We start from the raw sequence: 11,092 nt of genomic DNA, 5'->3' as shown, positions 1-11,092 counted from the left end.
GCCTGTCAAAAAATAAAATAAAATAAAATAAAATAAAATACCTATTTTGGTAAAGGGAAAACAGGTCTAGAATATGTACTTTACTGAGGCAATAGGAAAGTTATAAACTCATGAGACCAATGGAGTATAAATGGCAATAATTCACTTATTAGATTCACCTTTACAAAAGACCTTGTCTTTCAACTCTTAGGGTATACTTAGCCAACAGCATTCAGCTATGGTGTCTTTTGGATCTGCTTTTGATTTTGAGTAAGGTCATGGTGTTCCTAGGCATTTTCCCCCAAGCAATTTTTTTTTTTTTTTTTTTTGCGTTGCACGGTACATAGGGTCTGGCTATTTTACTCCAGAAATTTCTATTGGAGTGTTTGAACATTGAATTGTATTTCAGGCTGAAACTGCTCAGTCCTGTGGCTGCCTCCCTTTCCTTTTACTGATGCTTTATTTACTTCACAGGAGTCTTTTCCTTCTTCACCTTGCTTCCTCCTCTTTTTTTCTTTCACATAATTGTCCTTCTAGTAAAAACCATCACATTCAAATTTCATTGCAGTACCTGACTTGAGTGGTCCTGAATTTACACAGTTGAGGAGTGGTTTGTTAAATCAAGTGCTACACTGGATTGGGGACTGAATCATCCCTACCTCACTGGTAACATGCATGTCATCCAAAGTAGTAGATAGGACATCAATGTTCTCTGTACAATGTGAGTTTTATTGTTAAGTAGTCACTAATTCTTTATGAAGGCTGTTTGAGCAGAGGGCAAACTCTGCATCTGCAATAAATAAAGCTTGAAAACTTGTTGGGGAATAGTCCGCGGCGGCATTGCTAGGCGGAGGTTTTTACTTTCGGTTTTGACCAGGGGCTTTCCTACGGGCGGGGCTCTCCAGAGGTGGAGGGATCCAGGTCACAGTAAACAACAAGATGGCGCCAAGACCCCCGCAGTGAGTCTGCATGCCTGCCTGCTGCGTGACACCTCACCTGATTGGCCAAAGGATGCGTGCCCTTCACGTGAACAGAGACCAGATTGGTGTGCCTGATGCATGGACTCTAGCTTGCTCCTGATTGGTCACATATTGTATATAAGCCGCGGGTGTGAGGAGGAAGCTCTCTCTCTCTCTCCTCTCATTTCCTCCTTCCACTCTACCTCTGTCATGTCTACTTTCTCTAATAAAAAATCTACTGAAGACTGATAAGCATCGTTCGTTCTTTTCTCTCCCGAGAAACCGTCGTCGTTGGCCCTGAGTTGAGTCTGCTGGCCAGACTCCCCGAGATGCCCGTGGCAAGTGGTGCCATGACTCGGATTCCTCGGTGAGGGACAAGCAGCGGAAGAAGGTAAGAAAACTTAAAACATACATATACGGAAATCTAGGGGATAAAGCCTAGGACCACTGCGGTTTTGAGTAAGCAAATCAGGTTGCAACCATGGGAAATACACCCTCAGCTGCCAAAATGTGGCTGCTCCTCAACCAATTGTTGAGAGCGACGGGGACGTCTGTCAAAGCTGCAACTGTCTGCTCTTTCACCAGAGCAATGGCGAAAGTTTCACCGTGGTTCATAGAAGGAGGGGCGCACGGTAGGAAGGGAACTGCGTGCTGCTAAAGTTGAAGAAACGGTCTTACGGATGTGGTACTTGGTTGATAATGCTTTGGCTACAGACTCAGAAACCATAGGACAATTGCTGGATGAAGGTTTAAAAATTTTAGAAAAGATAGGCAAGGATTCCAAGGATAGCAGCAGCAAAGATTCGGAGGAGGAAAGTGGCACTGGTGGAGGGATGTCAAGTAAGAAGAGCGTCCCTCCCTCTGATATCTCCCCACCACTTTATCCTCTGCTGCCTTCCATCCCGCCTTACCCTGAGGACTCTCCCCACTGTTGCTGCCTTGCTAGCAGTGCCCCACAGTGGCGCCCCATTGTACTTGGTTCGGGGAGGACGGCAGTGAAGGAAAAGTGAAGGGCCATGACTCCCGTTGACCCCGAGGAGGAGGAGCGAGACAGCCCTGTCGGCAGGGGAATCCAATCCCGCCGAGGGCCAATTCTGGATTGGTCACAATTCTATAAACCACAACAGATATTCCCGGTATTCATAGATCCACAGGGCAATAGAGGTTGGACACCTGTGGACTTTAAACTTCTTAAGGAATTGCAGCAAGCAGTACAACTTTATGGGCCCCATGCAAATTTTACTAAGGCAGTCCTTGAAGGCATGGGATCAGGAGGCCTTATAGTGGAAGATTGGAGAAACATAGTCAAGGCAGTTTTGTCAGGGGGTGACTATCTTCTATGGGCTGCAGCTTATGGGGAGCTAGCAAAAAAACATGCACTGGCCAATAGGGCCAGCGGGCAACCTGCTTGGAACGAGGATATGTTAACTGGAGAAGGAGCATTTGACACCGAGGATGTGCAAGCACGGTGTCCCAATGAAGTACTGATGCAGGTCAGGGACATAGCTCTTCAGGCTTGGAAAGTGGTCCCAAAAAGGGGAGAGGTTAAACACAGTCTTATGAAAATAACCCAAGGTCCCAATGAACCATATGCAGACTTTATTAACAGACTGTTTGAGGCTGTGGGCAATTTGTTTGAGTCGGTGGATGAAGCCACCCCATTGTTGAAGAGATTGGCCTATGAACAAGCTAATAAAACATGCCGTACGGCGCTTAGACCCTGGCAGCATAAAGACATTCCCACTTTCATAAAAATATGTCGGGATGTGATGGACGATATTGCGTCCGGCGCTCATGCTGCTGTGGCCATGGCAAAAACCATCCGAGGCAAGGCCACAGTGTTTTAACTGCGGCAAAGAAAGGCACCTAAAAAAGGACTGTAAGGAGACTCGGATACAAGGCCAACAGCCAGGACTGTGCCCCAGATGCGGGAAGGGTAATCACTGGGCCAATGAATGCTACTCAAAAACGGACAAGGCGGGCAATCCTTTAGAGCAAAAGGTGAATAGACATCCCCAAAAACCAAAAAACAGGAGCCGGGCCCCAGCACCCCGGGGCCCCAAACAACAGTGGGTGCGAGAGACTTGGGAAAACAACAACCAACAGGTATATCCTGTTTCGAACTCCGAGCCACAACTGCCTCAATATTAACCCCCTCAATGGGAACGCAGGCAGTGGAGGTAGAGCCGACCACACGACAAGCCCCCTTGCAAGGTGTAGCGCTCGTCATTGACAAAGCCACCAATTCACTTAAAGGGCTCCAGATTGTCCTGGGATTACTGACTTTCCCGCAAGAGAAATTAAAAGTGTTCTTACAGACCACGAGCGGGGCGGCACTAATCGAGCCAGGGCAGCCTCTTGCTCAAGCACTCCATTGGCCTACCGTTGCAGACTATAGGGGGAAGCAGGGAATTCACCTTGCGGCCTTAACTATGACATTGGATAATCAACCTATTTGTGCCTTAACAATTAAAGGAAAGACTATTAGGGGATTATTAGATACTGGGGCCGATGTGAGCATTATTGCACGGAAGAATTGGCCCTCCTCCTGGCCCCTGCAGGAGTCAGACAATACACTTGTAGGATTAGGAATGATGGAGGTGCCACCCAGGAGCGCAGAAGTCCTAGAATGGCAGGATGAAGAACAACATAAGGGACAGTTTCAACCATATGTATGTAACCTCCCCATCACGCTGTGGGGGAGAGAAGTACTGGTACAATTAGGACTCACACTCACAGATGGTGACAGTAAAGCTGATGTGGGCTGGCAAATGATGGCAAAAATGGGATGCAAACAAGGAGGCTTAGGTAAACATGGACAAGGCGCAGTTGAGCCCATCAAAGCAAAACAAAGGAAAGACAGGTCAGGACTGGGTTTTCAAAAGGGGCCACTGAACAGCAGCCAATTCCCTTAACATGGCTTATGGACACCCCAGTGTGGATTCCGCAGTAGCCCCTACCTTCTCCTAAGTTGGCTGCTGTTAAACAATTGGTTAAAGGACAATTAGAGGCAGGACATTTGATGAGGTCCACCTCGCCATGGAACACACCCATCTTTATAATAAAAAAGAAATCTGGTAAATACCATCTTCTTCATGATCTCAGAGCCATTAATCGGCAGATGCAACCTATGGGAGCCCTGCAACCAGGCCTCCCGGTGCCAACTATGATACCTCAAAACTGGAAAGTGCTAGTAATAGACCTAAAAGATTTCTTCTTTTCCATTCCACTTCACCCACAAGACACCCAAAGCTTTGCCTTTACAATTCCCGCTGAAAATCATGCAGCCCCCGACGAACGTTATGAGTGGAGAGTCTTGTCACAATGCATGACAAATAGTCCTACTTTATGTCAATTATATGTGGCACAGGTCATCTTGCCAGTAAGACAACAATTTCCTGAGATTAAAGTGCTACATTATATGGATGATATCCTCCTTGCCACTCAGGACGACCACACCATGCTGGCGGCATTTACTGCCTTGCAAAAACAACTCACTAATAATGGTCTACAAATAGCTCCAGAAAAAATTCAATCTCAAACTGTTGTACAGTACTTGGGCCTAAAAGTAACCCCCACTAAGGTCATGCCTCTTGATTTTAATATTTCAACACATGACATAAAAACACTCAATGATCTCCAAAGGCTCTGTGGGCACTTAAATTGGATACGACCTTACTGTAAATTAACCACTGAAGAGATGCAACCTCTATTTGGACTTCTAGAAGGGGATTCTAATCTTAATTCTCCCAGGCAATTGACCACTCAGGCAAAAGAGGTGATCTTCATGTTCGAACAAAGACTCAAAACCACTGCCATGCAGTGTTGTGAGCCTGCCCAAGAAATTCAAATTTTGATTTTCATAGAGTTTCACTACCCATATGCCCTACTCTGGCAAGGAGGGCCTCTCTTGTTCATATATCCTCATAATCATTTACCAAAAGTAATACTCCCATATGGAGAAGCATTGGGAAACCTGGCTATACAGACTGCCAACAAGGCTTTAGAACTTTCGGGACGTGTGCCACACTGATGTGTGACACCATTCGACTCTCAAGTAATTAGGGAATGTGACAAGGAAGTTTGGCAATGGGCTCATATGATGGCACACTTAAGTATAGAAATTGATAATCGTTATCCCAGTCATCCCTTTATTTCATTCTGTAAAAATGTACCTGTACATTACTTCAAAAGGGTGTATAACAACCCTATTACAAATGCCCCAATAGCCTTTACTGACGGTGCAAAAGGGGGCACCGGAGCCAAGGTAGTAGGAGCTCAACGTCATTTCATACTTACTATGTCTCCATCCCCTCAGCATGCAGAACTAGCCATAGTATCAAAAATATTGCTTCTCTACACACAACCTATTAATATCCTATCCGACAGTGCCTATGTAGTTAATGCTGTCAAACTAATGTCGTCCCCTGTTATATTATCCCACCATTCCACTGTTTTCCCTTATCTAGACGCTGTTCATCAGGCTATATACACCCGAGTCACTCCTCTATTTATAGGGCATATTAGAGCTCATTCTCAGCTACCTGGTCCCCTAGCCTTATGCAGTCACTTAGCCGATCAATATTCTCGCTTCCAACTTGCATGTTCAGCCCTAAAATTAGCAAGAGAGTTTCACCAAAAATGGCATGTAAATAGCCTAACCCTCAGCAAAAGGTTTAACATTCCACTTGCCAAGGCCAAAGACATTGTCCGTACCTGTGAGCGATGCATGATACATATTCCTCTGCCTGCACTTACAGGGGCTAACCCCAGGGGATTGTATCCCTGTCACATTTGGCAAATGGACGTCACTCACATACCATCATTTGGCAGAGTTAATTGTGTTCACGTCACTGTGGACACATACTCAGGTGTGGTCATGGCTTCAGCCATGGCCAAAGAATCCACCACTTGTGTCGTTCAACATTGTTTACAATGTTTTGCCACCTGGGGAACCCCACAAGTCATTAAAACAGATAATGGTCCCGCTTACACCTCTGCAAAATTTCGAGATTTCTTAATACAATTCGACATCCAACATATAACTGGAATTCCCTATAATCCACAGGGTCAAGGCATATTAGAACGTACTAATCAGTATCTAAAACTTATCATTAATAGGCCGGCGCCGCGGCTCACTAGGCTAATCCTCCGCCTTGCGGCGCCGGCACACCGGGTTCTAGTCCCGGTCGGGGCGCCGGATTCTGTCCCGGTTGCCCCTCTTCCAGGCCAGCCCTCTGCTGTGGCCAGGGAGTGCAGTGGAGGATGGCCCAGGTGCTTGGGCCCTGCACCCCATGGGAGACCAGGAAAAGCACCTGGCTCCTGGCTCCTGCCATTGGATCAGCGCGGTGCGCCGGCCGCAGCGCGCCGGCCGCGGCGGCCATTGGAGGGTGAACCAACGGCAAAGGAAGACCTTTCTCTCTGTCTCTCTCTCTCTCACTGTCCACTCTGCCTGTCAAAAAAAAAAAAAAAAAAAGAAAAAAAAATAAAACTTATCATTAATAAACATAAAGGGGGAGTAGGAGTATTATCCTCCTCACCCAAAGATATCTTGAACACAGCCCTATACACCATAAATTTTTTAAATCAGAAATCGGATGGCACCACTCCAACCGAACGGCATGCACGTTCCGCTGAGAAGCCAAGTAAAGAATGGGTGATGTGGAAGGATCCACAGGATAATCAATGAAATGCCCGTTCCCGATATTACGACAGGTACGAGGTGCAGTCTGTTTTCTCCCACAGGATGCGACACAACCGGTGTGGACCCCAGAAAGAAGGACAAGGAGATTAGACAAGCCATCAAAGGACGATGCTTACCATCTGGAACAGGACGAGGAGATCGCTGATGCACCACCTCCTCCTGAAGATCCTCCTATCCACCGCAACCAGCAGCTCTGATGAGGGCAACCCCTACTGGGGGCTCCTTTGGGCGCTCCCTTTTCCTCTCCTTTTATCTAACTCTTCCAAGATCCTCCCCTTAATATACTTAGCCAATGCTACTCTTGGTCAGCGCTGCAATGTTCCGGCTGCTGACCTGGTAGCTTCGCCTAACTCTGCTTACGTTAGCCTGAATCTCACCTTATCTCTAGCCTGATCTCTTTGCTTTCAGATAAGCAAGGACAGTATGGATGAGTTCGGGTTTAATCACACCCACCCTTCACCATGCATTTTTTTACTCCCTTTTGTTCTCAGCGATTTTGTGAATGTTTCCCACTCCAACTCTTCATGTCAGAATAATTCCGGCAACGTGGCCTTTTTCTCCTCTAATAGCATTCCACTGCATTGTCTCCACTGCACTTCTAACAAGCCTTTACCTATTGTAGACCCCATCCAGCATTGTAAATCCCCAGTCAACCCTGTACGCCCCGCTTTCTCATCTTGCTTATCTAGCACGGTTCATGCACAGTTAGGTCATGGATTCTTTCTCACTTGCCACGCATTATTCAGGGGCTGGACAGCCCTCAATAATTCAGTCATTACCCGCTTTACTACTACAAATGTGACCTGTTCCAACCCTCATTCCAATAACACCCACATACAGCTGCTCAGTAACAGCATACAGGCTTGGTCCAACCAAAATATGTTTGAAACCGATGAGGATGGTAGTGTGTGGGACCCATTTGTTATGTGTAATGCTGCTGGAGCTTGCACAGATATCACACCCTTACTTTTCCTTAAAGGATTCCATTGGGCTAACGGTACCTTCTGCGGCTCGTACTACCAACCTGCAAACCTAACGTTAAAGTACTATAACACATCCCGTAAAGCTGAAGGCAGGGTCAATTCTCCTGTGTGTCTGAGCATGCCTTTTCTTTGGTATGTTTGTCAAGACATTAATGGGACTTGTTTTTCAGGAAATCTGACTAACTACTGGGATGGGAACCACACAACTGTCGTGGTTCACATTCCAACTTGGGTCCCAGTTCGGGTACTGGTACGCGAACAGGACTTTGCAGTCGCCCTCCGCAACCAGAGAGACTTCAGTGCCACTGCCATCGTTGTAGCCGTTATTGCAGCCTTGTCAGCCGGCGCGGCGGCCATCGGTATGGCGGTCTCTCAGGCTTCCACCCTATCCACACTGGATAACATTACTAAGGACACGGCCGCAGCGCTGGAACATCAACAAGAAAGGGACCTACACCTCTATACCGGCCTCCGAATGCTAAATCAGCGTGTAGATGTTATGCAGGAAGAGCTGGACTTATTGGGGGCTCTTGCGGGTATGCCATGCTTACTTCAATCCGTGTCCACTTGTGTTACTCCGTTTAAAGCAGCAGAATTTTCTCATTTAGCCAATGACTCTAAAGCTTTAGGAAAAATGATAAATACTACTTGGAATAGCAATTTCACTCTGCTGTTAGATGAGCTGTGACATGATATATTACGGTTAAGGGAAACCTCTCCTTCTGGTACAACTATATGGTCACCTGTTGCAACCCTAGGGTCCTGGTTCAGCAAATCCTGGAACACAGTTAAAGAATGGGTGGCCATCGGGGCCCTGTTTATTGTGGCACTCTTGTTTGGTGATGGGCCACTTCACCTCCTGATCTCCATTATATGCGGCCATAGGCAAATGCAGCTGGTGGTTAAACAAGCCATGTTAGGGATGCACAAACAATACCCCATGACTAACCCCCAAGCTGGAGTGTGGCTTAGCATGTTGGAACGGTAGTCAAAGACGGGTAAGTTCTGGGAGGCATGCCGAGCAACCTAAGACAGGGCGGAGGGGCATGCTCCCCACCGACCCCATGACAGGTACGCTGGTATTGCGCTCCTGGTCGCCTAAGACAGACACGTTTCCATGCCACCAATTTAAAATACAGAAGGGGGAGATGTCAGGGAATAGTCCGCGGCGGCATTGCTAGCCGGAGGTTTTTACTTTCGGTTTTGACTAGGGGCTTTCCTACGGGGGCGGGGCTCTCCAGAGGTGGAGGGATCGAGGTCACGGTAAATAACAAGATGGCGCCAGGACCCCCGCAGTGAGTCTGCCTGCCTGCCTGCTTCGTGACACCTCACCTGACTGGCCAAAGGATGCGTGCCCTTCACGTGAACAGAGACCGGATTGGTGTGCCTGATGCATGGACTCTAGCTTGCTCCTGATTGGTCGCATTTTGTATATAAGCCACGGGTGTAAGGAGGAAGCTCTCTCTCTCTCTCTCTCCTCTCCTTTCCTCCTTCCTCTCTACCTCTGTCATGTTTACTTTCTCTAATAAAAAGTCTACTGAAGACCGATAAGCGTCGTTTGTTCTTTTCTCGCTTGAGAAACCGTCGTCGTGGGCCCTGGGTTGAGTCTGCTGGCCAGACTCCCTGAGACGCTCGTGGCAGTGTGTATGTGTTTCTATTGAGTTTTCTGCTGAATGTATGAGAGTCCTATGGATTTGATTTCTGGATCATATAATAAGATTATGCTTCACTTTGTAAGGGACGGCTATATTGCCTACCAAAAAGTCTGTTCCATTTATGAATGAGAATTCCTACTGGTCTGCATCCTCCTCATCATTTGTAATTGTCAGTTGGTATTTTTTTTTTCCATTCTTGGATATGTATAAGAGTATCATGGCATTGTTCAATTTGCTATTTCCTAAGGCATATGATATTAAATGTCTTTTCATATGTTCATTTGTCGACTGTCTTTCTTTTTTGGTTTAGTGTCTATTCACACCTTTTGCCCATTTTCTGGTTGAAATACTGATTTTCTTATTGAAAATTGGAGTCTAAGAGGCATTTGTGTATGTTAGGTACAGAATACTATTAGGTATGTCTTTCAAAGGCTATCAATTTTATTTTCATAACCTGAACAATGCATTGATCAGAAAATGTTTTAATTTTAATAAATCACAACCTATCAACTATTCCTCTTGAGGCTCTCTTTTTTGTTTGTATAAATATCTAAACACTCATCGTTTAATCTCAGCTACTTAACTTGTCTTCTTTTATAACATCTGGAAGCTCTATAGCATTATAGTTTATATGTGAGTTCGACATCCATTGTTAGTTACTGTTTGTGAAAGATGTATGGTATATTATCTAGAGCATTGCTTTATGTGTGCGTGTGTGGTGTGCACATCCAGTTGCTCTGGTATAATGTGTTGAAAATATCGCTCTTTATTGAATGACACTGCTTGTCTTCCAAGGAACTTGGACTTGCGTGTGTGTATTTTGAGGCTTTCCATTCTTTTCCAGTAATTAATTTGTTCCTTCTTCAGCACTGTCACACTTCCACAATCACTCCAGCTTCATAATAAGTAAGGGTAGAATAGTGTTGGTCCCCTATTTGTTCTTTTCCAGTATTGTGTGGGATGTTCCCATAGTCCATTTTCTCTTACCCTCTTTTCTCTCCCTTTTCTCTTACTCCAGCACATAACACTAGGAAGTCGTCCCCAACCTGGATTTGTAAATCTGGTCTCCTTTTCCCCAACCAGCCATAAAATATAAAAATAGTATTTCAAGTCTCCCACACATTGATGTGTAAGAGATAGCCGTAAGGAAATTCTCTAACCTACCTCATCTGATAATAAACCACAAAACTCATTCCAGAAGTGTCCGACTGTACCTGGGAATAGGAACGCTGCAAAGACAAGCACAACACAAACTGACAGGCTTTCCTGAGTTTCCCCACTCAGCCCATGAGCATCAGCTCATACACGTTTGTGTCCGGTCATATCTCCACATAATTGTCCATTCTTCACCAGATGGTAGCATAATAATGGATACTTTTCCCTAGATTTATGGCTCCTCATTGCTGATGCTTCCTGTGTCAAATAAAACTTTGATTAAATATAATTGCTATGCATTTTTCTTGTTACCCTGTATTTTTATAATAGCATCAGCTGTTATCCTTGTGATAGAGGAAAGCTATTACTTCTGTATGTCCCTGCAGCATATTAATCTCTTCCATTTTGAATTTTTTACTTTTTATAAAATTTCACAATTTACATAATATGTAAGTGTAGTTTCATTATGATTTCTTTCTTAAGAAAATATTGTTGCTGCCCAGCGCTTCACCTCACTAGGCTAATCCTATGCCTGCGGCGCTGGCACTCTGGGTTCTAGTCCCAGTTGGGGCACTGGATTCTGTCCCCGTTGCTCCTCTTCCAGTCCAGCTCACTGCTGTGACCCGGGAGTGCAGTGGAGGATGGCCCAAGTGCTTG

General features: G+C 45.7%; 1 protein-coding gene across 1 annotated transcript; it reads left to right on the top strand.

Moving 5' to 3' along the window:
• The first annotated feature begins 1,099 nt into the window (after positions 1-1,099).
• Positions 1,100-9,560, top strand: LOC127483273 (uncharacterized). Its single transcript, XM_051820064.3, has 2 exons — positions 1,100-1,329; positions 6,684-9,560. The coding sequence occupies exon 2, from the start codon at positions 7,066-7,068 to the stop codon at positions 8,311-8,313; it is 1,248 nt and encodes a 415-aa protein (XP_051676024.3). The 5' UTR covers positions 1,100-1,329; positions 6,684-7,065; the 3' UTR covers positions 8,314-9,560.
• The last annotated feature ends 1,532 nt before the right edge of the window (positions 9,561-11,092 follow it).

This window comes from Oryctolagus cuniculus, chromosome 8, assembly GCF_051225735.1.
Source record: "Oryctolagus cuniculus isolate XC-2025 breed Fujian yellow rabbit chromosome 8, ASM5122573v1, whole genome shotgun sequence".
Classification (NCBI taxonomy): domain Eukaryota; kingdom Metazoa; phylum Chordata; class Mammalia; order Lagomorpha; family Leporidae; genus Oryctolagus; species Oryctolagus cuniculus.
The sequence above is the reverse complement of the archived record's forward strand: the minus strand, read 5'-3'. Positions and strand labels throughout refer to the sequence as shown.